Source organism: Lontra canadensis, unplaced genomic scaffold (genome assembly GCF_010015895.1).
Source record: "Lontra canadensis isolate GAN:19392208 unplaced genomic scaffold, GSC_riverotter_1.0 scaffold37, whole genome shotgun sequence".
In the NCBI taxonomy this organism is placed as follows: domain Eukaryota; kingdom Metazoa; phylum Chordata; class Mammalia; order Carnivora; family Mustelidae; genus Lontra; species Lontra canadensis.
Genome location: NW_022631031.1, coordinates 337,904 through 362,998, shown reverse-complemented (window position 1 = coordinate 362,998; position 25,095 = coordinate 337,904). Strand labels below are relative to the sequence as shown.

At 37.3% G+C, this 25,095-nt stretch overlaps 1 protein-coding gene across 1 annotated transcript in view; it reads left to right on the top strand.

Moving 5' to 3' along the window:
• The window catches only part of SLC26A7 (solute carrier family 26 member 7), a 115,549-nt gene extending 95,372 nt beyond the window's left edge, over positions 1-20,177 (top strand). The window contains exons 14-18 of the mRNA XM_032869060.1: positions 3,797-3,845; positions 13,432-13,532; positions 18,026-18,080; positions 18,163-18,266; positions 19,144-20,177. Coding sequence (XP_032724951.1) covers positions 3,797-3,845; positions 13,432-13,532; positions 18,026-18,080; positions 18,163-18,266; positions 19,144-19,179 — 345 coding nt within the window. The 3' untranslated portion in view covers positions 19,180-20,177. The remainder of the gene's footprint in view (positions 1-3,796; positions 3,846-13,431; positions 13,533-18,025; positions 18,081-18,162; positions 18,267-19,143) is intronic.
• The last annotated feature ends 4,918 nt before the right edge of the window (positions 20,178-25,095 follow it).

The following is a 25,095-nucleotide window of genomic DNA, read 5'->3' as shown; positions in this document are numbered from 1 at the left end:
TTATAATAATATTACTGTTGTAATATTATTATAAAAAACTAGCATTCTTTTTCTGCACAAGTTATCTTCATTAACAGAGATATCAAATGTGCATCAGGTTGATTATATGTAAATAAGCTATCTGTGATTATTTGAATCCTTAAGCCCTTAAGCATGGACTTTGGAGAGAAGCTGTCTAGGTTAACATTGATGAGCTGTGGGAAATTAACTGAGTTATTAAAACTTCTGTGATTCAGTTTCCTGATCTATAATCAGGATGATTAAATGAGTTAATATATACAAGGCACTCAGAATAGAGTCTGGCCTACTCAATACTATAAAATTTTAACTAATATTATTAGTTTGAGCACAAGTAGTACCCTCTCCATGAAGCTTTTCCTTGACTACTTCAGATTACACAAGTCTCTTTTTCTTGTGTCTTTGAGTGTATATTATCCCATCACTCCGGTACCTAGGAAGTATTGACTCTCCCATTTCTAGCATTGCAGAAGCTGTCTAGTAACACATTCCTGATCCTTGCAGCTTTCTGCTTCTGGGCCTCATTCTGATCTACCCCACAGAGGTCCTAAACACAGGATCAAATATATTATATGCTGGGCACGGTGCAAAGTGAAAATGTGAGGTCCCTTGTTCAATAATTATTGAGTTTCAAGATGGCATTCACAGAGCATTAAATCAAGTAGGAGACCCTTCTAAGAATGGAACCCTGTATGACCACACAGGTTGCAAGCCTATGAGACTGGCTCAGTCTGCATATCTCCAGCTCTGTCTTTTCCTCTCACTCTACTCTTTAGTATGTCACTTTCATCAGATTACTAGGAACCCTACCTGTGATTTTGGGTTGAGAAGAACTTGCACTCATGCCTAAGATGGACATCATTCCTAGTTGTTCAAGTTGGATACAAGGCCTCTTTCTTTTATAAAGCCATGCTTACTTCATAGCAATGTTTAGCTCTATTATGAGATAGTCAGGTTCTTGTGTCTGATGTAAGTTCACAACCACCATACACGATAATATTGTGGGAAAATTTGTCCACAGTTCCAAATAACCTAATTAACCCATAAGAAACATGTAGTCTTATTTTACCAAAATGTAAATTTACTTCTTGGAATGATATGCTCCTTTGTAGGCTTTATCATGACTAGTAGAGTATCCGACATGAATATTCTTATAACCAGTTATTTATTGGTAGTTGATAGTATTTTCCTGAAAGACAAAGGTTTGTTCCAATGTGTTTTCAGAAATTGAAAGATGGCATATGGTTTATCTCGTAGCATATGAAGTCAGAAATAAACCTCATTAATGCAGCCTTCTGGGAAGAGGTTCCACATACATGATTTTACCTACTTGAGTCTAATAATCAAGTAGAGTTCATGGAATCTAAGTTATTGGTACATAATGACATCCAAAGGGATTCTTTAACTCAGAACTCCGTGGTGGTAAGAAAGGATTTCTTCAGAGTATGTTTCACTGTAATGAGAATAATGCAAATATTCTGTATTAACAGACTGTGTGAGTTTTAAAGGATACGCTAAGGATGCACATGGTAATCTGGAAGCTCTGCTGTCTGAGGGATCAAGGATAAACCTTTATTCAGAATGGTTAAACGGATGGTCTTGAGTAGCACAGATGTTCTTGGGGACATCTCATATTATTCTAATCATACACTGTCTGGGGTATCTACTTCTTGTTTTAAGGCCTGTGCTTGTTCCAGTTTCAGTTTTAATGTAACGAGACAGCATCAGTTAATTTCTACTACAGATTTGCCTCCTTTTGCTGCACTTTATACAGGGGTCCACAGTTCTTTCTTAAACTGGGGTGCTCTGCTGGGGTCTTGGTCTTCTCTTCCAGCCTCATTTTCAACAGATGGCGGTGATGGGAGGGCATTTAAAACACCCTAGGGCAAGAAGAATCATACTGTATTCAAAACACAAACTGATAAAGGATTTCCTGTTTTGTCATACTATGACAATATATTTCCTATATGTCATCATTAAATATCTTCCTGAATGTAGAAGCTTAGGAGGATCTCAGTGTCCTAGTGTTTATTAGATTCATGGTCATTATTATATAGGTTATATATAGAAACTCATGTAATAGTCACCAGTTTGTGAGCTCACTTTGCAAAGGAAGTTTCAATTTGCTGTTTATCCAAAATTTTCTTTTGCTCAGACCAGGTATTTTTTAAAATAGACTTTATTTTTTGTAACAGCTTTAGACATACAAAAAAAAATTGAAAAGTGTTAGTAGAGAGTCCCTATACACCCTGCTCCATATAGTTTTTGCTGTTATTAATATCTTGGGTTAGTATGACATACTTGTCACAATCAATGATGCATTATCATTAACTAAAGTTCATGTTTTACTCAGATTTCTTTAGTTTTACCGACTGTCCTTTTTCTGTTCCGGGATTCCATCTAGGATATCACATTTTATTTAGTGGTCTTGTCTCCTTAGATGCTGCTTCACTGTGACAGTGTCCCAGACTTTTCTTTTTTGTTGACCTTGACAGTTTTAAGTAGTACTGGTCAGGCATTTTGTAGAATATCCTTCTATTAGAATTGATCATGATAAGATCAGGGTGTAGCAGCCCAAACGTGAAGACTGTGGAGATGGGCTTCACCTTCTTGAAGGTGGAGTATCTACATAAATTATTGGAAATTTTTTTGCACAGATTTCAGACAAGATTAAAAATAAGAGGAAGGAAAAGAAACTCACATTCACTGAAAGTCTCTCAAGAACTGGTACCTTTAACTAAGGTAACAATCACCACCAGCCCTGTGATATAAGCGGTATTACTGGAATGCTACAAAAAAACGAAGATTGAGACTTAGAAATATAAAATTACCTGGTAGAAATACAGTCGACAACTGTCAGAGCCACAATTAAAGTATGTCAGCTGTAGCATTGCATATCAGGAAGAGAAAATAGATGTTCTCTACTCAGCCTTTAAGATGAAACTGATGGGATGTCTCGGAGAAGTGGTATAGCGTAGTGCTGGAGAGTGTGAGGTTCTGAATGGAAAAGCATGAGCTTTGGTTTTAGCCAAGGTTCTTACCAGCTTTGTGACTTTGGTCAAGTTATTTAACCTTTCCAATCTTTAGCTCCCTCTTATGGAAAATGAGATTAGTAACTTCATAGGATTTTTCTGAGGATCAAATAATTAATATAGAGTCCTTGGTATATAGCAAGTAGTCAAAAATTTCAATTACTATCATCATCATCATCATCATCATCAACAACATTTGAGAAGTAGATAGCATGTGATTTCATTAGCGGCATCAATTAGTGTCACTTTCAAAGAACTTTAATTGTAGGATGCAGAGTTATTTTCATTTTTCAGCATTTCCATAAATTGGGACTGTTTCTCAGACATTTTCTTGGAGCTGCAGGTGAACTGTTCACTTTCATGTAATATGAAATATATGGTCAGTGGTTCTCTCTAAAGAATGTTGTGTTAATGAGGTTAATTTCTGATTGGATACATTACATGAAAAAAGATGCAGATTTTTAATTCCTGATCAAAAGTCAAAACAATCTTGCAGAAAATGTTCTAAACAAGATAGTCTGACTTGGTAATGTACGTTAATTCCTGAGCTAGTAAATACTTAGAACCAATGGTCACTTCGTTATTTCAAGGTGTTGTATTTATCACTCTAAAAAAAAGGACTTGTGAAAAATAATATTTAGAGCCTAATTTTTTATTATTTATGGAAAAAAGAAAAATGTGCTGTTCTCAGGGACAGAAGTAAATTTTTATAACGTTATTTATATTCATTTTCATTTTCATTTCAGTGTGAACAAAACACATTGCTCAATTCTCTATCCAACGGCAACTGCAATGGTGAGTTAGCTTAAAAAAAAAAAAATCCAAGTGTCCTGTCTTGAGTATAAACCAGAGTCCTCTTTCCTTCTCCTCCCATTCTGCCTCCCTCTACTGTCCTCATCTTCCTTCTCTCTCTGCTCCATCTCCACTCCCTCCCTCCATCTCCTTCTCCTTTCCTTGTTCTGCCCTTCTCCCCAGTCCTCCTATTTCTACTTCTCTCTTCCTCCTTCCTTGTCTGTCTTCTCTCCCTTCCCTCACTCCTCCTTCTCCTTCCCTTCCTTCTCCTCCATCTTACCTACTACTCATTTTTAGAATTAAATTTAAGTAAAGATGGGTAGACCTACACAGGATGAATTGTAAAACTTTATTACAAGGTATTAAAAATACTTGCAACAACAAAAAAATACTTGCAACACTTAAGTAAATGGTATTTAGAAATAAATGGAAGGGAATTGCAATGTCCATTGGTTAGAATACTCAATATTGAAAAGGTATCAGTTTTATTTATGTTGAATTGATTTATAAATATAAATTTAATCCTTATTAAAATTCCAATGGGACATTTTAATGGCAATGGACAGGCTTATTCTAAATTTTGTATAAAAATTCCAAAGACCAAGAATAGACCAAGATGCTCTTGAAGTATGTGAACAAGGGGGAGAGAATGTTTTCTTAACTGTCAAGATATATTATAATGCTCTCATAATCAATGCACTATGATATTGGTTCCAAGATAAATAAACAGATCAGTAGGACAAAGTAGGGGCCTCAGAAGGGGAGAAAGATCCCCCACATACTAGTGTTCAATTTGGGACAAACTGGCCCCGCAGAGCAGTGAGGAAAGGACAGTCTTGCTAATATACAATGATGAGACATGCCTACAATGAATGAAATTATTCATTGTAATTCACACACCATACCACCAAATCTCTACTAGGTGAATCAAAATCCTAAGAGTGGTAAACAAAATAAAAATTTAGATTCCCCCAAATCTAGAGACAACTGAAATATCTTTATAATTTTGTATGATTTTATAATAATCTTTATAAATTAATAGTATAATAGATAAAGAAGACATGGAATGTTTATATAAGAGGATAACATATTGTAATACTTACATTACTGTATAAAATATATTCTGAGTGAATATATAACATATAGAATAGAATAAAATAAATGCTATATAAATACATGAATGAATCAACAGCATTGACCCATATCAACATGGGTGTAGCTCAGATGCCATCTTCTCTGTTTTTTTTCTGACTTTTTGTGGCAAATTGATTTTCTTCTGCTTTATGCTCTCAAAGAATGTTTGCATAATACTGGTATAATACTGACTCAATGATCACTTCTTGAATGTCTTAGTCTCCTGCTTATCTGGAAACTTTTTAAGGGTGTCCTCCCCTCTGTCTCACTAGCCCAGGCCCACTTTTCACAGAACAGTAGCTGATGGGTGCCATCACCTTTGCTGGGTCCCTTCTGTGGAAGTCAGAACTAGTTGATACTAGAACTAATAGAAAGAATGTTTCTTCCAGTATCTTCCTCCTCTCCCTCTTTTGAAACCCCCTGGTCCTATCATCTCTTCTCCTTGTTCAGAAACACCAACCTACTCTCCCCTCCCTGTGCTTAAATGCTAACGGTACGTCTATTGTACATGTTCTTGATTTTTTCTTCCATTTAATTACTAAAACCTATAACTCTTGGTTTTATTAACTTTGTATTTTCACTTCTGCAACTCTGATTCTGTCCTTAATCATGTGTAAAGTGAATGAGTGGGTTTTTTTTTGTTTTGTTTTTTCTGCTATGAGATATCCTTGGCTTTAATCCATGGATAGAAAATATCCAGTGTCCTATGCTCACCCCAGACAGAACTAGTAGAATTACTAGTAGATCAAGGCACTTTGTCCTATGAGCGGGGGAGGGGGGTGAGGTGGGTGGGTGGAGGGGGTGGGGGTAGAGGTGGGGGAGTGAGCCCGAGAGTCTTCTCAACCCAGGGCTGTAGGAAGCTACTGCAGATGGTTGGTATTGACATGCAAGGTGAGATGCAGTTGCCATCCTACCCATACTCTGTTCTCTGATGTAATGACAGATTAATCTTAAATCACCGCTACTTTAAAATCTGTCTTAAGGGGGCACCTCGGTGGCTCAGACTGTGAAGCGTCTGCCTTCCTCTCAGGTCATGATCCCAGGGTCCTGGGATCCAGCCCCATGTCAGGCTCCCAGGGCAGCAGGGAGTCTGCTTCTCCCTCTCCCTCTGCCTCTCCCCCTACTTGTGCTCTTTCTGTCTCTGTCTCTGTATCTCTCTCAAATGAATAAATTTTTAAAAAATCTTAAAAAAATTTGTCTTATGATTCATCATAAAGTTTCCCTTTTGAGGATCAAGTGCCTTCTCCTCCTCAGCACGGCACCTAAAGCTCCTCCTTCTCTTCTTGAACTGCTTTCCCTTTTATTCCACATTACACAAGTCCTCCATTCATGTCAGATAAATCAGTTCATGGTCCCTGTATCTAATTCAGTCTTCCCTGGCTCTGAGCCTGTGTTTGGATTCTCCTGAATAGAACCATCTCCTCCATCTGCTAATTCAAACCTTATACTGTCTTCAAGATTTAATAGAGAAGTAAAGTAAGTTGGAGGACACACTACTTGGCAATCCCATTAGGCAGAAAAAGAAGTCAACCAGACCCGTACAGGGGAGCATACTGCCAGCGTGCGTGGAGTTCAGTATCTTCAGCTGTGAGATGGAGATCATAGTAGTAGAAAAACAGAGATACCACATGCTTCACTCAGTCACATAATGTCTTATATGGTTACAGGTTGTTCTTTTTCTGCATCTTTTCCTTCTAACTAGAGCTTTAAGGCAAGAAATGCATTTTGAATTCTCACTGCATTATCTTTCGTTGTCGAATGAACACTTAGTCAATGAATGAAAATTATAATGATAGATGATATGTGTACAGCACTGGAAAGTTTTCAGAAGACATTCTTGATAACTCTGAAATAGGTAGTAAGTAAATACTGTACTTCCATTTTCAAATAGGTGATAGAATACTCTTCTTTTACTGATGAAGAAGTTGGGGCCACAGGGGCTGATTCACTTGCTCTGAATTGTGCAGTTAGATAGGAATAGAGGCAGAACATGGGTCCCTGTTGCAGTCGGACAGGCATACAGAAAGAGATGCTCAAAGCTCGGACAGGAGAGCTTGGTCTGAAAGCAGCCTGCAGGGAGACAAGCACCGTTAATACCTCTGCTTTGGTTACAAGGCTATGAAAATGGAGGGAGAGGATGAACTCGAAAGAGATTTCAGCATGTTGTGAACACAGCTGGCGCTGTTTGGGTGTCGGAGGAGGGGAGAGGGCAAAACAAACAATGATTTGATTCTGAAGCTTTGAACCTCTTACACTAGGATGACATGGAACCTGAGGGAGAAAAAGGGAAGATAAATTTACTTTGAAGGGTGGTGAATCAAAGATGCTGGGAGGTCATCCAGGAGTCGTGCAGCAGGTTTAGGGGGAACACCAAATAGATCTGGAAGTAACTAAATCAAAGGGAGACATAGCTGAAAAGGGAGTGGGAAACAGAGAAGAGAATAAAAAAAATCCACACCCTCCACAATAATTTTCACAGACGGGGAAGATTCTTAGTTGAGTACATGATTGAATAATCAAAATATATGAAACAAGCTATATAAATGATAAGACGGCAGTCATCATATTTGTCTGAATAAAAGCAAAAATTGTTCAAATGTGAAGAAATATTCCATTATCATTCCATTTGAGGAGGTTGTGTCCCTAATACATTATAGTCACGTTATGCCATTCCCAAGAGGCACTCCTGCACACGTCTCTCTTAGGCTTCTGGTTGGCCAGCTATACCTCCACCCCCTTCTTACCCACTCAACTCTTATTCATGCCCCACATCTCCACTCACGTGTTCTGTTCTCTTCATTCCTGCATCCATTGTTTCCTGTCCTGTTTCCTCAGCAAACTGAATTTGAGTTTGTATTCACTGAACATCTACTAGGTTGTGGGCACCATGGTAGGTGTTGTCGGCTCAAGGCTGATGAAAGTAGGCATGATTTCTGCTATCACAGATCCTACAATTTGTCTAAAGCAATTTCCATGCCTTCACCACCACTCCTCACTCCCCAAACCAGCAACCCAGGTGTATTGGTTTCCTCTTGCTACTGTAAAAATCACTACAGACATAATGGCTTAAAACAACACACATATATTATCTTATGGTTTTAGAGGACAGAGGCTCAAATGAATCCCACAGGAGGAAATCAAAGTTTTGGCAGGATTATATTCTTCCTGGAGGCTCTAGAAGAAAATCCATTTATTTCCTCGCTTTTCCCAAATTCTAGAAGCCATGTGCATTCTGTGACTCCTGGCCCCTTCCTCCTTCTTCAAACCAGCAGTATGGTGGCATCATCAGATTTCTCTTTGACCTCTTCTTCTGCCTCCACATCTTCTCTGATTCCCACCCTCCCATCTTCCTCTCATAAGGACCCCTGTGATTACATTGGACCCCCTCCTGGATAATCTAAGATAATGTCTCTATCTTAAGGTGCTTAACTTAAATCCACATAATTCTTTTTGCCATATAACAACCTATTTACAGGTCTTGGAATTAAGATGTGGACATCTTTGGGGTCATTATTCTATCCCCCATACCAGGTCACTCTTATATCTCCTTAGCTCTTTGTGCATATTTTTTTCCAGCCTTCAGAATATTTCAGATTACTAGTTCAGTCAACTGGTTTGCTGGCTTTGTTGTGAGCCTATTGAGGGCAGAGAACATCATCTCTCTTGTTCACCATTCTACTTGCCTTACTTAGGACAGCATTCAGAGCCCTGAATACGCCCATATTGACTGACTGCTTGAATGAATGAATGAACAAATGAGATGCTTGATAATATGTGCACATGTTTTCCAAAGAGAATGTTGTGGTTTGTCCTAAATATTTCATAGTTCCCTGTTTTCTTGAGAAATTAGAGATGTAAATCTGCTTCTCAATAGTTAATTGATATCAACAGAAAATTCCTTCTCTTAAAAAATTATGAGTGACTCACAGACTGTCAAGAACCTTTTGAAGTATATGAAAAGCACTCCTAAATTATGCAGCTATGAATACTTTTTAATTAAAGGAGTTAATGAATATTCTACAGGAAAGAGCTAGATTCCACAGTCTGGAGTTAATTGCCCACCCACACCTGATGTTTAATTTCTTTCTGAAATGTTGGTTTTTGTAGATAAAGCCCATCATTTACCACATTCCAAATGGGTATAGATTAGTTGTCTCCTTTGCACATGCTCCAAGCTTACCTCATTTTGCTTAAGGCAGGATATTAGCTGTGAATTCACTTTCCTTTTTTCTATGATGATGTGATTTTTATTGCACTGGTTGATTTACTTAGAAGCTTAAAACACAAGGTTATAGCCATAAAACCAGTACAATGGCAGAACTGAGAGGGTCGTGTGTAAAAGAAAACTTCACTTATTCGTGGAAAGATTTCAGAAGTGTCCATTGTCTTTAAATTTTCATTTGAGTGAATTGGTAACTTTACCACTAAAGATGTCTTTTTTATTTGGAAAAGGCATTGTGAATTACTTCTATTAAAATAGCTTACTTAAATAATAACCTACAACTACATGGCACAATTCTTTTGTTTTACTTTATTTTCCTTCATTTGAATGGTCTGAAAAAATGCCGTATTTTGATGAGGGGAACAAGAAGGAGGAAACTGGATGAAAGACAAAGCAAGCCCACTGAGACGACAGAAGGGAAAGTTTTGTACTGTTAGTGATAAAACCCAAACATTTTTATACTTAACAGCCTATCACCACTTAAATTATGAAGTAACCATGAGAAAATGTAGAGAATGACAAGTGCAATTTATAAGAGAAATAAGTGTGATGGGTTAGGGAAGAAGAAAAAATTGTTTCTTAAAGAATTTTCTGTATGTTTTACCACCATTTTCTGGTCATTTAGATCCAGTGATCAATCCCTCTAAATAATATCTAAATAGATTGGGTTTTTTTCGCAGTAATATTGAGTTCAGATTGACAGATAGATTTCTTGTGAACTACTAGTGGCTTCCTGAAGCAGGGAGTTGATAAAAATTCTAAGATCTTTGACCTCGGTGGAAAAAGCACTGTGATTGATCAGCCATTTCTGTCTGGCTGAGGAATGGGTATGATAGAACTCATGCCATAGTGTAATAATTATAGATAATAATTTATGTGGCTTCTTTCAGAAAAAGCAATGCTTTGACATTCTTTTGACATTTCTAAATAAAACAATTCTGGTATTTTTTTAGATTATAGTTACTTTTTTTCCCAAGCTTCTCTTGTAGATAGTACCAATGACAGTTATGTTTTTTAGTAAGTAAATAATAATGAAAACGTTCTCAGAAAAGTTCACATTTTTAATTTTTGGAATTAAATATTAATGATAATTTTTTTCCATAGAATTTTTTGAACTAAGAATTTGAATTGTAGCTTATTTTGAAATATAAACTGTTTTGTAAAAGACATATGTCATTTGTTAATAATGGTGCCATAAATGGATGGAAAATAGGCTATAGAGATTCTGATATCAAATTTTGTCATCATTGTCATTTTAAGATTTCTTGCTAAAGATGGAAGTGGTTTAAGAAATGTATTAGCGGGGCACCTGGGTGGCTCAGTGGGTTAAACCTCTTCTGTCTTCGGCTCAGGTCATGATCTCAGGGTTCTGGGATTGAGCCCCACATCAGGCTCTCTGCTCAGTGGGGAGCCTGCTTCCCCCTCTCTCTCTGCCTGCCTCTCTGCCTACTCGTGATCTCTCTGTCAAATAAATAAGATCTTAAAAAAAAGGTATTTAGTTAAAGCCATTGGATTTTTAAAAATTACTGATTGTATTCCTTATATTTAATAAGCATCTCCACCTTTAAACAGTGAAGTGCTGGTAAATAACAAGAAACTCTTAGAACAGGGGGCACGAGGTAAGTTGGTGGAGTAGAACTGATGTGTAGTATTTGCCCATTTCCATGGTGTAAATATTTCTACCATGACTGATTCCAAACTACCAACATGCTGTCCTTAATCTTGGAGTTGAGAAGATATGTACACAATTGACATACTGAAGAGATGTCAAGAGAGCTGGTATGAGCTGGCCCCAACCCAGTACTGCCTTTAAAGAAATCACATAAATTTTATTTCTAAGACAGGTATATTTGAAAGTATCTTCATAGAAGCCATTTAAGTATTGATTTCCATGGTACATTGTAAACATTAGTCTTACTAAAACTTTTTATGTCTAACTTTGTGAGAAAATGTCTAATCTATTGTATACATTTTATATATGGATATCATGAATTATTGAACATTTGTAAGAAAGCTTATCTGGTAATTTAATCATTAGAGGGAAATTTTTATACTCTGAAAATTCAACAAAATGTTTGAATTGGATAAAAGTGTGCTTATGAATCTTAAAAAATACTCAAGGAAATACATATCATGGATCAAATAATGAGCCAAATGTCTTAGAAGCTCTCTTGACATCGATGTAGTGATTCATCCTCTGTAATTCTAAGCAAAATAAAGTAACAGTATATATACAGCAATTATTATAGTACCAACTTATGTGTGTATATATGTGTGTATGTGTGTATAAATATGTGTGTGTGTGTGTGTGTGTGTGTATTTATGGGACTGAGAGATAGAAGGAATAAAGGTCAGTCAGCATGCCACCATTTACCTTTGCTTCAGATATGTATTTTTCTTTTTCCTGTGATCTTTCAGGAGATCCTCTCTTATCTCTGATAGTGAGCAGGGCATATTATATCTGAGGATATAAATAAGAGTCTTTGCATTAGTAGAGGTAGGTTCCGTATTTAATGAGGCAAATAATGAATGAGAGTGATTACTACTGAGTGGTCAGTGGATGATCTCAGTTATGGTTACTCCCAATTTTGTTTAAAGTCCTAATTTGCTGTTTTGGGCCAATGGAAGCATAGCCTAAACCTACACTTACTCCTTAGCCCTCCTTTCTGTGGGAGAAATAGGAAAACAGAAGGCCTGCTGGAGTGCCTAGCACACAGTAGGTCCTCAATATATGCTGGTTGAGTGAAGAGGAATTTGAAATCTCAAACTATCATTAGTGTTCAGTTACAGCTGTCCATATGGAATACTCACAGTGCATCATTTCTCCTTTTTGGAATCATACACATCCTACAAGTCTACTTTGCCCGAAGCCTTGAGTGATCACTCCACAGACTTATTCTTCTTGTAAATGTCCATTCGTCTTCATTTATCATGTCATTTATATACTAATCTTATTCTTGGCACTCAAGGATGAGCTTCTAGAAGAAAGGGATAGTATTTGACTTGTATTACCCTCTACCATGTTGAAACCTTGTAGTTTGAACTACATTTGAGCAACTATATTCAAAAAGTTTCCCTGAATGGAGTACCTGCTCAATACTTATTATTTCAAGTAATAAATATAAGTATAGATCTAAAGGTGAAACTTGGAAACAAATCCTATACCTGAATACCACTTTTCAAATACATTAAAATCACTGTGTGGCAGTTCTCTTTTTGCTAGCAGTTACTGTGAAAAGTAAATGTTCAGTGTTTGTTCTATATTTTCCACCCACCTCTTTTTACCTTTAAGCAGCAGTATTAAAAAAATAGATAATTTCCCTTATACTTCCCTCCAATGCTAACTGAGAAACAATAATATTCCCATGGTTTTGTAGCCACTATAGATGAAAATCATGGGTATTTTAAATAGCAAAACTAGTCCAATTAAGAATTTATTTCTTCAGAGAATTTCATAATCACTAATGACCTAGAATTTATTTGATAGATTTTGCCTACCAACTTTACATGGTCTATTCTGAGAGCCATAATACTCTTTAGAGGGACTTTAGACATGGCCTGTCTGAAACCATGTCACATGAGGAAACCGTGGTGGTGAAGATATCAGCAAATGAGAGGTCAGGATCCATGATGTCCTGAGTAAATTTTTCTCCCTCAGGTACATTCAGAGGCTGATTTACTGTGAACAAAGAAAGCTTCATTTTTTAGGGTCTCTCTTACAAATCCCTTTCATGCCCAAGAGATAAGCCCCAACGATGAATCTTTTCCTTAAAATGTGACCCCAAACTATATTAGCTTTGGACACCACAAAGCAGGGCTCTACCTCTGGTCATGCCCATGAAGGAAATGGTATGATAGTGTGGAAGGAGTACTACTCAGGATGCCTGGAGGCCTCGATTCCAGTCTGTCTTTGTAGAGGACTTGCCCATGTTCTTTCAAACCGTTTAAAATGATGGCTGAGTTTCAGCTTGTCTCTCTGTGAAATGAGAGGTAATTAACCCATCCCATCTTCCTCTCTGAGTTACGTAATTAGTACCTGAAGTCACATTTGAGTAATTAAATGTTAAAGAGTTCAGAAGTAATCTGTAATTAAGTGAAAAACATAAAAACTGAAGAGTGTTTGGAATCAGTCCTGTTAAACATGAGGTGGCTATTACACATCTACGTTCAGCACAGCCTGCAGCAGACATCTCTGAGAATTCTCCCTAACTCGAGTCTCTGTTTCTCCTGCAGAGGAAGCGTCCCAGCCTGGTCCAAGTGAGAAGTGCTTTTTAATCCTGGATTGCAGTGGAGTGACTTTTTTTGACTATTCTGGAGTCTCCATGCTTGTTGAGGTATTTACATAGCTTGTGTTTGGACTGATGCTTTCCCTTTTCTGTAGTAACAGGGCTACTCTCACAGCCCCAGGGTTTTGACTCCACTTGTTTCAGTGCTCGTCTCACCCATTCTCCCCAAAGGACATAGAACTTGACACCTCACACTGCCATAGAGTTGACTTCAGGAGATCCCATCAAGCTTCCGGTGTGTGTATGTGTGGGGGCCAGCGGTGGGGGTAATCACATGGGGTGATCAGAGAGAACAGAACACAGGCTTGAGATGTCGTGGGCATAGTGTCTGCTGGGCAGTCAGCTTACAAGCTTCTGAAAAGAAAAGTCCCCTCCATGAGAAAGTGGCCCTGGTCATGGCAGGATCTTTTCTCTCACCCTCATGGATGGGTGTAGTTTCATTTCACCAGATACCTTATCTGATCTCTCAAACAGTCCCCAGTGTGGGAGCTTTTCTCCATTCTGTCAGATGATAGTGTTTACTTCTCTACCCTGTGATCTTCATGGTGTCTCCATGGCCCTGGTGTGCAAAACATAAAACTGATTATTTCCTTAAAATGAACATGGGTCACAGGACATTTCCACAGGAAGAACAACACCTAATTTTTCCAATTCAAGGAAAACTCAGACACTTCTGGAATTTTCTTCTTCTGCTTTTTTAAAAAAAGATTTTATTTGATTATGCGTCAGAGAGAGAGCACCCACAAGCACGGGGAGTGGCAGGCAGAGGGAGAAGCAGGCTTCCAGCTGAGCAAGATGCCCCATGCAGGACTCGATCCTAGGACCCTGGAACATGACCTGAGCTGAAGGCAGATGCTTAACCTACTAAGCCACCCAGACATCCTTTTTTTTTTTTTTTACTAAATACTATGCCGACAGGGGAAGTTACCTCCTTTCTCCATTTGTTCTCTCCCTCAGTGTCTTGAATTTGTTGGGGGAGGGTCTTGAGGATGGAGCTACATCTGTTCCTCAACTGTCCTCAGTCCTCTACCAGCTTCTGCTGCATGGAGCTCGGCCTACCTGTCTCTGGGTATCTGCTCTTCATGGGCTCTCTACTCTGCTTCATAGTCATGGGTAATTTTGTATTCTGCCAAAAACTTAATCAAAATCATATGAACATTTCTGGAGATCTTTCTCTGCTTATCTCCCTCATTTCCATTACTCTCTCCCACTGATTCTGCCCACCTAATCCTTCCTGAACTCTACTTCCGTCTGCTTAGCTCAGTGAAGCTCTCGCATTTTACTCAGGCATCCATCATTCTCTGGCCCAGAAGCTGCTTTGTGCAGAAAGCTGAGCTCCTAGGGAGCTTCTCTCATCTGTCTTCTTTCCCTCAGGGCACTCAGTCCTGTGCTCCCTGTTCCCACTGTCTGAAAACAGTTGTTTGTATGTTTTTGTTTGGTTGTCTACTTTTATGGAGTTTGGGATAGTCTTGTTAGTTACTCATCAGGGCAAGATGTAGAAATTGGAACTAGAGCTTTAAAGAGTTAAGATCAGTAGTTTTTGGACAGTTTCACATTATGGGTGTTGGTTGTTTTCTGTGGTGTTGCGTAACTGTGCCTCTATCCTTTTATAAATATAAAATTGAAATGTCCAGACTTCCAGATTTAAGAAAGTGCAAAGTCAAAAAAACAAAAACAAAAACAAAACACACACACACCAAAAACAAAAACAAGAAACACAGTGCAAAGGCCAACTTCTGTATCGCTTTCCTATGAACAAAGGGTGAGAATATGGGTAGTGTGTGACAGTCGGGGTGTGGTCCTAGTACTATCCCACTAGCTGTGAGGCATGAGGGATATCACTAAGCCCTCTGGGTCACTGTTTATGCCCCTCGTAAAAATGAGGGGAGGATTTTGTCTCAGTATGAGCAGATATTTAGAAAGAAAATCATGTAAAAATGGTTGAGTTTTAAATATTCTAGACTTAAATCTAGTGGCTGTTTTTGGTATGTCACCCTTTTTCCCCCCATATAATATGCTTTGATTTTCTTGTTTCTTTCACTATAAAAACTGCACAATTTGGCATAGTTCAACCTGAATACGTCATTTTTCTTGCATCCAAATCTGGACTGTAGACAGATAGTTCTTGGCTGTTTGGCCTTTCTGTTTCCTCTGCAACACCAGGGTCTAGAAGAGTGCTCTCCAGTGGGTGTGCAGAAGGGCTCACCTGGGTTGCTTGTTGGCCACGTGGTTATCTGGATCCTAGTTTTGGTCCAGGAATTTTTATTTAAACAACCACAGGTGATTCTGAGGCAAGTGGCAATAAGGCAATAAGATCATATTCTGGGAAACACTAGATTAGGATTGTCCCTTTACTGGGAAAGACCAGGATGTACAGTTTTGGTTTAATTGTATTTTAAATTTATTTTGAATATGCTCAAATGTTTATCAGCACCCCTCTCTAGAGATTACAAATCAGTATTAGAGTTAGTAAACAGGAGGAAATGGTTACCTATCCCCACTAAGGTTAAGATCTAAAGTTGAAAATTCAGAGGAATCCAAACAACTCAGGTATTAGGCATGTTGAGAAAGAGTTTTTTTTTTTTTTTTTTAAGATTTTATTTATTTATTTGACAAAGATCACAAGCAGGCAGAGAGGCAGGCAGAGAGAGAGAGAGAAGGAAACAGGCTCCCCACTGAGCAAAGAGCCTGATGCAGGGCTCTATCCCAGGACCTTGAGATTATGACCTGAGCTGAAGGCAGTGGCTTAACCCACTGAGCCACCCAGGGGCCCTTGGTTTTTGTTTTTTCCATTCATCTTCATGGTTTTAAAATACTACACAATGGAATCATGAGATAAATTAGCTAATGCATTTTATTTTTAGATTAGCAAAAAATAACATTTGCTCTTGGCCTAGTGTTTCCTGTCTGTATATAGGACACCAGCGGCTTTGTTTCAGTTTGCCCTTTTTAATTTCTTTATTTCTGTTTGGTTTATTTCATTATGATTACAGTAAATTATGATGTATATTAAGAACATTGGCTTTAAAGATAGATAAACCCTGGCTCCGAGTATTAGCCATATAACGAGTTTCATGATCTGGGCTAACGTATTTACTTTTCTGTAAGATGAAAGTAGACATACCCGCTTCATCAAGTTGTGAAGCTTTACAGTGATACATTGCAAGGAAAGCACACAACAAAGTTTTTAGAAGTTATTAAGTGCTCAGTAATTCTAGCTTTTATTATTTGTTTTCATTTTGCAAAAGTAATTTCTTAAAATGCAAATAATACTATTGTTTTAGTTTCAGCCACTGAAAGAGGGTCTAGAGTAAAGAACCCCAGGGTGTCTTGAGCCATGCCTGTCTTCCTGCTTCCTAAAGTTCCTCATTTATTTCCTTAGTCACTGTAGTGCTAGGAACATGCCCCTGTGAGTTCTAGGTTGGAGGAAATGGGATGACTTCTGTTTATTCTTCTACTTAGGACACCAGGAAGGTCAGTGAACTGGAGATTATGTTTATCAACATCAATAAACCACCTGTAGCAATGTGTTTGAGCTTTCTGAGCTTGAGGAAAAAGTCAAACACTGACCAGTCACCTTGAATTAGTCCTTTTAACTTTATAAAAACAGGAGCCATTTATTTTGGCCAAGTTTCAGTCCATGTGTTGTTCGTTTGTTTGCTTATTTATTCATGCTCAGAGCGACACATCTCTTATTATTCTGCAATTCTTCTACCATATAACTACTTACTGCCAGAAAAATATAAGGGAAAATTTTTGAATGTATCATGCAAACTCTTACAATGTGTTGTAAATGCTTTCTCTATTTTGTATGTAAGATACATCTCTATTACATAACCAAATCCATCCTACTGTTGCTAAAACTTCTCATTTTATTTTCACCAAGTTTCATGGATTGACTTCTGTCTGGGTGAATTTAAAGTCTGGGCATTCGATAAGTTGTTCCTCCATGGTGTTTTCTAGGACCTGAATGAGGCAAGCCTCCAAAATACACCAAGCACGTTAGTTAACATCTCTCATCTTGACGGACCTTTAAAAAAGGGAGGTTGGGCAATCACACTCGGCTTTGATTCTGTTAGTTCTCAGCTTACCGTCCATGGATGGGATTTGAGAGTCTACGAATATGCACAAATTGTTGTAAAATATTAAACTAATCAGGAGGTCAGCAGTTTTCATCACTTTTATAAGTGGTCCTTGACTTCCAGGAAAAGAAGGTTGAGAACAACTTTCTAGCATTCTTACAGGGAAGGAAATGTGGTGTTTTAGTTTTTATGACATGAAGTTTCATTTATTAAGTAGCTGGATTTAGTTGCCGGAAAGGTGAACATCCTGCCGCCTTAATGGTGTTGGCTAAGGCTGTCTTTTAGAAGTTTGCCAGGGTGTGCCCGACTGTGTAGCAATGTCTCCCTCTGGTGGTGTGACATCGGACACATTGGCTTTTTTGCTTTTAACTAGGAATTCTCCTTTTTTCTTAAGCCCATCTTTTTCTTCCCTGCCTGCTCTCCTGTATTAATTATGGGATACTATCTTCATTCCCCCAGGTTTATAATGACTGTAAGAGCAGAAGTGTGGATGTCTCGTTAGCCCATTGCGCAGGTAAGGGAGGATTCTTGACTAACATTGAACAGGATCCTTCTGCCGCTCCAGCTAGCCTTAAATTACTTGTGTTTTCTTGTAGCTTCCTTGGTAAAAGCAATGAAGTACTGTGGAAACCCAGACTCAGAGAAACCAATTTATTTTGATTCAGTATCTGCTGCACTAAGTAACATCTACTCAAATAAGGTGAGCCATGCAAGTTGGCATGCAGGAGTTATAAGAAAAATTAGAATGTAGAATCCAGGGCTTTGCTTTTTTTTTTTTTTTTTTTTTTTTTTTTCCCTCTCAGAGTCTTCTGCTGCAGTAAAGGAATGTTTCCATTCCCAACTTGGATCAGTTATGAACACTGTTTAATAATTTGGGTCTCCAACAATATCATGGCTTAGAGGATTTGGGGATCACCCATTAAGTGCAAAGTGCTTGCTTGTAAAAATAAATGCTTCTTCCAGGATCTATTATCCTGGGAATTTGAATGTACCTCTGTCAAATGCTAAAACTTTAGATTTAGTCTTATATAGCCTTTTTCTGCTCTAACACTCTTACCTCTAAGTTCATATTGGCATCCTTGGGAATATTATTTGCAGAGCCCAGCATTCCCATGATGTGAAGCATCACACTTATCCTCCAAATACTGGGCTTTCTAGTTAAAGAGCAGTTCCTAGAGCTTTGATTTCCTGCAATTTTTCTTTGACTTTGAATAGATTTGCTTTTCCCATCCCTAGAACAGCATTTGGCACTTCCCAGAATCATCCCTATCACATTCAGTCAGAATAGTATATATTTACAAAATGATAACAATGACAGAACAATTATTATTATGATGATATACCTGACATTTATTGAGTATTCCTTATCTTGCAGAAATATCCTAAGAGCTTTACCTATATTAATTCATTAGACTTGCCACAACCTTATGAGGTAGATACTCACCAAACTCTCATGCCTCACAGAATGTCTGTCTGCTTAATTTGGCTGGACAGCTTGCATCAGTTGCTACTGTTCTTTGATTATGGTACCAATTTAAGAGTCGAACATGTGCTTATTTCTTCCTCTTCTATTTTAGAATTTGAGCAAACTCAGTGATCACAGTGAAGTCTGAGACCCTTTTGCTGCAGTTCAGCTCTTGCCTTTAGCAACTGCCCTGAAGAGGCCGTACTCTGGCATTTTGCACAACCTTTTTTGTTGTTGAGATCCTGCAGATGACCTCGACTGTAAGGAGGATGTGACTTAATGACCACGTAGCCACGGGTCGAGAATTTACCAGCAATTTTTCCTAATCTTTGCTTGTAAGCATATTTACTTAGTAGGTTATTGTAGAGTTATTTTATAAAAATTGGTATGCATTTAGTTTTAGTGTACTAAAAGGTAAACATGAATTTATTTCCTTTGCCACAGTATTTTGTGTTTTATTTCTGTTTCGTTGTAAGTAAACTTGCAAAACTGAGAAACACTTTGCATAAGAGATTTAGAACATTTGCAAGACATTTGTAAAAATCCAGGATCATCTGTAACTAATACATAAAAACAACTTAGCAAATGTGCCATGTTCCTCTCCAAAAAACAAGCCAGTAAACATCAATAAGATTAAATGTTTCTTTACAGTATGATATGAAATTCACAGAAATTAACTCCAACAAAAACAAATGGCAAACTAGAAGCCATTGTTCTTCATGTCTTTCCATGCAAGGAAGTTTTCAAGACTATTTTCAAGATAACCAGTGTCCCAGTGAAACCAAGTTCTTGATAGTAGTCTGTGTTACTCTGAATATTGGAAATGCTTAGTCCTAAATTCTGCATTCCAAACCCCAAAAGTCTCTGTTTTTACCTTAGGTTTCATTGGAGCCAGAGCATATGGAAGTTGCACGTTTTATATTTTGTCACAAATGTGATTTTTAGATGAGAAAATAAATAACACCAGTAGAATAGCTTTGTGCTATTCTAATATACAATTAATTGTAGTAGTTTGGAACTTTCCTATTTCAGAGAAACAGCCAATATAATATAATACATTTATCTCTCTATCCACTTAGGTCTCCATTGTATGTTTTTCTTTCTCTTTTGCCAGAGTAGAACTTAGATATGCAATTATCTGTAAAAATACCACCAGGATGACCTGTATAAATTATTGTTTTCATGCTTGTATATATATTTTCAATCATGTACAATTACACAGTTTCATATTTTTATCAGGCAGTTGGATACACTTATGAAGAAATCTCATTTTCAAAGGTAGGTCTGCTTCAGTTTGAAGGTATTAGAACTATTCTTGAAATTACCAGTGTAACAAAAAACCAGGTACTTTAAAGTACTTGAATTTGAAAAGTAGGTTGAAAACAAAACTTAAAGACTGGTCATTTGGGTATTTTTATGGGCATCTGTAGGAGAATATGCCTGCCAAGTGATATAAAGGTCCCTAGCAAATGTGTGGTGCACATTCACATGGCCCTTAATTTTCACATTAAGTCATAGAAGGACAATGTAATAAAATGATGGGGAATAATAGATGTTTTGAATCTCATAACTTACCCCTTCCATTTCAATTTTGGTTGACATAAAGAAAAAGAAAAAGAAATGTCTTTGTTCTAAAGGAAGCCTTAATCCTCTCATCACTGATTTGGATTAAAATGAGTGAGGACAACTTTCATTCTCATTGCTTATTGTTCCAAGAATAAGTGAAAGTAATAGTTGGAGGTAAAATTTCTTTAGAGAAAGGAATTTCACTCTGTTTTATCCATTTAAATTATCCCAGTGGTGGATGATTGCAAAATTTACCATCCAGAATCCATTGATGTTGGCACATAAAGATAAGTCAAAGAAAGTTAAGAAAAGAAAATATAATTTGTTGTTTATAAACTGATATTTTGCTGTCCAACTTTGACCTATAGCTAAAATCATGCACTGCTGGCATTTTATAATTTGTTAGGGATTATAGGCCATGGATGACCTTGAAATCACTACAGGTAATCAGTGGATGCTTTGTTCTATTTTATTGTTAAAGGTGACACAGTATTGTCTGAGCAGGTGTATTTGAATGCATTTCAGTGTTTATGTAGAAGTTTAATGGATAAAACTTTGAGGTCATGAACTTGAGTGTCAAATGTTAATATTTTCCAAAGTAAAGGAAGACCAAACCACGCACCATGTAAAGCTCTTTGTTCTGTCTTTTTCTGCATACAAAATCATAATGACTGTTAATCTGGAAGAATTCCTTGGAATTCAGTTCTGAGAATCCAAAGTTGAATATAAGTTTTCAACACACAAGAATCTAAAATACACATACTTATTTCAAAGCAAGCATTAACAAAGGAACTATAATATGGTCTTGATGATAGAATGTTTCTAGTCATGCTAAATTATTTTTATGAGTTCACCTTATTTTTATATATGATAAACTACTTCCATATTACTTATTATGGTAAAATAAAATTAGAAAAAATTAAAACTGACCTATAAGAGTGTTAAGGACCTAATAGAGTGACATATATAAATTAAGCATAAAATATGAAACCAGGAAAAGACCGTTAACATTACGTTTATGCAAATTAAATGCCCTTAAATTTTGCCATTTGTCTTTCATTTTAAAGGTTATTTGCCCCCGATTATATGATTCAAGTGTTATAAGGTCTAGCTTGAACTACTTTGTGGTAATTTATTTGACAGTTCTCTATTCTATAAATGCGTAATGTAATGAGGAAAGAGATCTTTCTTTTTTAATGAAAACATTAATGTGTTAATACCTTGTATGGATAACGTTTGACATTTAGTGGTTACCAAAATATATTGGTATGTTGTTGAACATACATATGCCTTAAAAATGCATGTTCTGTATTCTGTGGGATGATGATCTAATTTGATATAGCATATGCTTTTTGGCAGTGAGTTTGTTGCCAGATTTCAAATAGGGAGTTAAGTGATGCCTTCACAATCCAAAGATTTTTAGTTAAAAATCATGTAGTCTAATATGTCACATTTATTTTTTTATATTTTTCAATGCATTCAATTATCTCTTTTGTAATTCTTTGTACTAACTCAGCATGTAACAAGCAATTTACATGGAAATAAATTGAAATATAATAACTATTATGCTTGAATAGATTTGTATCCATTATTTCCAAGTATTTACTCTCCTACAAAGCAAATAATACATATTGCTTTCTTACACTGACCAGGGTGTGTTGAAAATTCCTGGAAGCATCCATTACACTTGGTAATTTGTTCTTACAAAATATCAATGGTAAGGTATTATCCCTTCATCTATGGACCACTAATAAGGGCACTTTCTGCTACGAGACAACATCTATGCGAGCCTTTCTGCAGGCTTGCATCTGTTACATTCTGATTGTCATTTTCTATTTGTTTGGGTTCTTCATTTATGTGTTGTTGTTAATCTCTTCTGAGTGTCTAGGCCAAGGTCCGTATTCTTCAGCATTTTAAAAGTTGACACTCCAAAGATCAGAATCTAACACATGCTTCTAGGTTTTAGAGATATAGCAATGAATAATGAACAACAAAAATCCTTCTCCTCATGGAGCTTACATTCTAACAAGGGAAAACTGGACATCAATGGATAAATGTAAAATATACTTATTGTAAGTTAGATGATAATATGTGCTAATAATAAGAATAATGCAAGAAAAGAGGATGGGAAGTATGGCGGAGACTGGGTTTCCTAGACAAGGTGGCAGGAACAGTGACTAGTGGGAGGTCTTAGTCTGTTCAGGCTACTGTAACAAAACAGCACAGACTGCAGGACTTCCACTAGAGACATGTCTCTCTTCAAGTTCTATAGAGAAGATAAAGATGAAGGTGCCAGTTTTTTCATGAGAGATCTTTTACCGGTTTGCAAATGACTACCTTCTTGCTGTGTCCTCGCATCGTGGAGAGAGAGATTGCTCCCTACATCTTTTTATAAGGATACGAATCCTATCAGCTTAGGACTTCACCTTCATGACCTCATTTAACCATATTACCTCCTTATAGGCCTTGTCTCCAAATACCCATAGCCCACATAGGGGATTAGGGCTTCAACATAGGAAATTTGGAGGTGGAAGGAACGATTCAGTTCATAGCAAGGAGTTCTAAATTTCTTAAAGAAAAAAGAAAAAAAAAAGGAAAAAACTTTTCTTTTTGGGGTGTCTGTGTGGCTCAGTGGGTTAAGCCTCTGCCTTTGACTCAGGTCATGGTCTCAGGGTCCTGGGATCGAGCCCCACATCAGGCTCTCTGCTCGGCAGGGAGCCTGCTTCCCCCTCTCTCTGTCTGCCTCTCTGCCTGCCTTTCTGACTACTTGTGATGTCTCTCTCTGTCAAATAAATAAATAAATAAATCTTTAAATTTTTTTCTTTTTGTGTCTGAAAAACAGGATTACTAGAATTTTATGTTTAATAAAATGTAAGGTTTTTTGCACCAAAACATGATAATCACAAACGATGCGGTTAAAGCATTCCAATACTAGAAACAGCAGGTTAGCATAGACATTGCTAGCTATATCTGCTGCTTAAGAGAAGGTTCTGAGTTGAAGTGGTGAGAAGTGGGTTGGCAATATACCAACAACTATTCAGAAATTGAGCTGTGTGTTTTAGTGATGGTCCCTAATGATTAACAATTAACAAAGAAGAGAGAATTGAATTAGCTAATTTTCTTTTAGTCATATTATTTTGAAGAAAATACCAACAGAGACACGCTTAATGCTGCCACTTGACACAGAGACTGGCACAGAACATTCTGGATGCTAACTGCAGTGAGAGGCTCCACTTTTTTGTTGTTGTTGTTTCTTTGCTTTGAGTTTTTTTTTTTTTTTTTTTTTTTTTTAAGAAGGAAAGGATGCTAGGTTATTATGAACTAGCTAAGTGCTATGAAATGATCTCCTTCAGAGTGGACATTATATACCAGTCCTTACTCATTTTCTATTGATTTAGCAACTGGAAGGTCATTTTGTTCAAATGTATCTCCTTTTTGTCCTAAAACATAAAGAAGCACTCTCTCTATTAAGTATAGAAAGGTTTGTAGTATTTTTTTTCTTATTTGGAACCTCTGGTTCTTATGGTCACATTTAGAAATTAGCTAAATAACAAACCCAGTAAGAATATATACTTATTAATTGCTACAGTAAAAAAAATGTTTCAATAATAAAATAAGTGAAAATAAAATGAATTCTATCTTTATTTCCTTTGCTTCTAGAGTTACTTTTTCCAAAACCCTTTTTGGTTTTGAAGGAAGTTCTGCTGATGTAAGGATAGAAAAGTGAGGAAAGAGAGAGAGCCTCTTTTAGACTATAATGTGTTTTCCAGGTCAACTTGCATAGTTAAGTCTCCTGTTCCTATACTTCCTTACACTTTGATTTATATCCTAAAAGGGTTCCCAAGCTTCCCTCTTTTCTTAAATTTGTAGTAAGGGTATTACTGTTCTAAAAAGGTGCCTTTACTTGGGCTAAGAAAGCCTGAGAGCATGCAGGGCAGGGAGGGCAGGGAACACAGTGCCTGGGCATGGGATAGGTTTGGAGGAGAGAGAAGGATGGAGGGTAAGGGCAGGTTTGCAGAAGGTAGTGCGTCTATGAGGAAGAAGTTGCCTGATATGACTGCATCTATGGTGGTATGATTTCAGCAGTATCTAGATGTCTCCTGAGTCCAGAGATTTGCTTTACCAGTCTTCAGACCAGGGGTCTGAAGTTCTCATCATGAGTCATTTATTTAAGCTGAAGTAAATATTATAAGAAAGGAAAAACACATGTAAGCCATTGCCATGCATTGTGTGAACCTTAGGAAGGACTATTTCATCAAATCAGCTTATAAGACTTTGTCATAATTTTGATGAGAAAGGCTGGTTTGAGACTGTTTGGAGCTTAGGGTGCTGCTGAGGGTGGGATTAGGAGTGGTGGGGTGGTGTTAAGATGCAGGCTGGAGTGGCAAGTGGGGGTCAGATGGTGATGTTGGGGAGGCAGGCTGAGCCTTATGCCCCTGGCATTCTTGGATGATCAGGGCCTCCTTGTCCCTCACCCCAAAGACACAGACACAGTGGA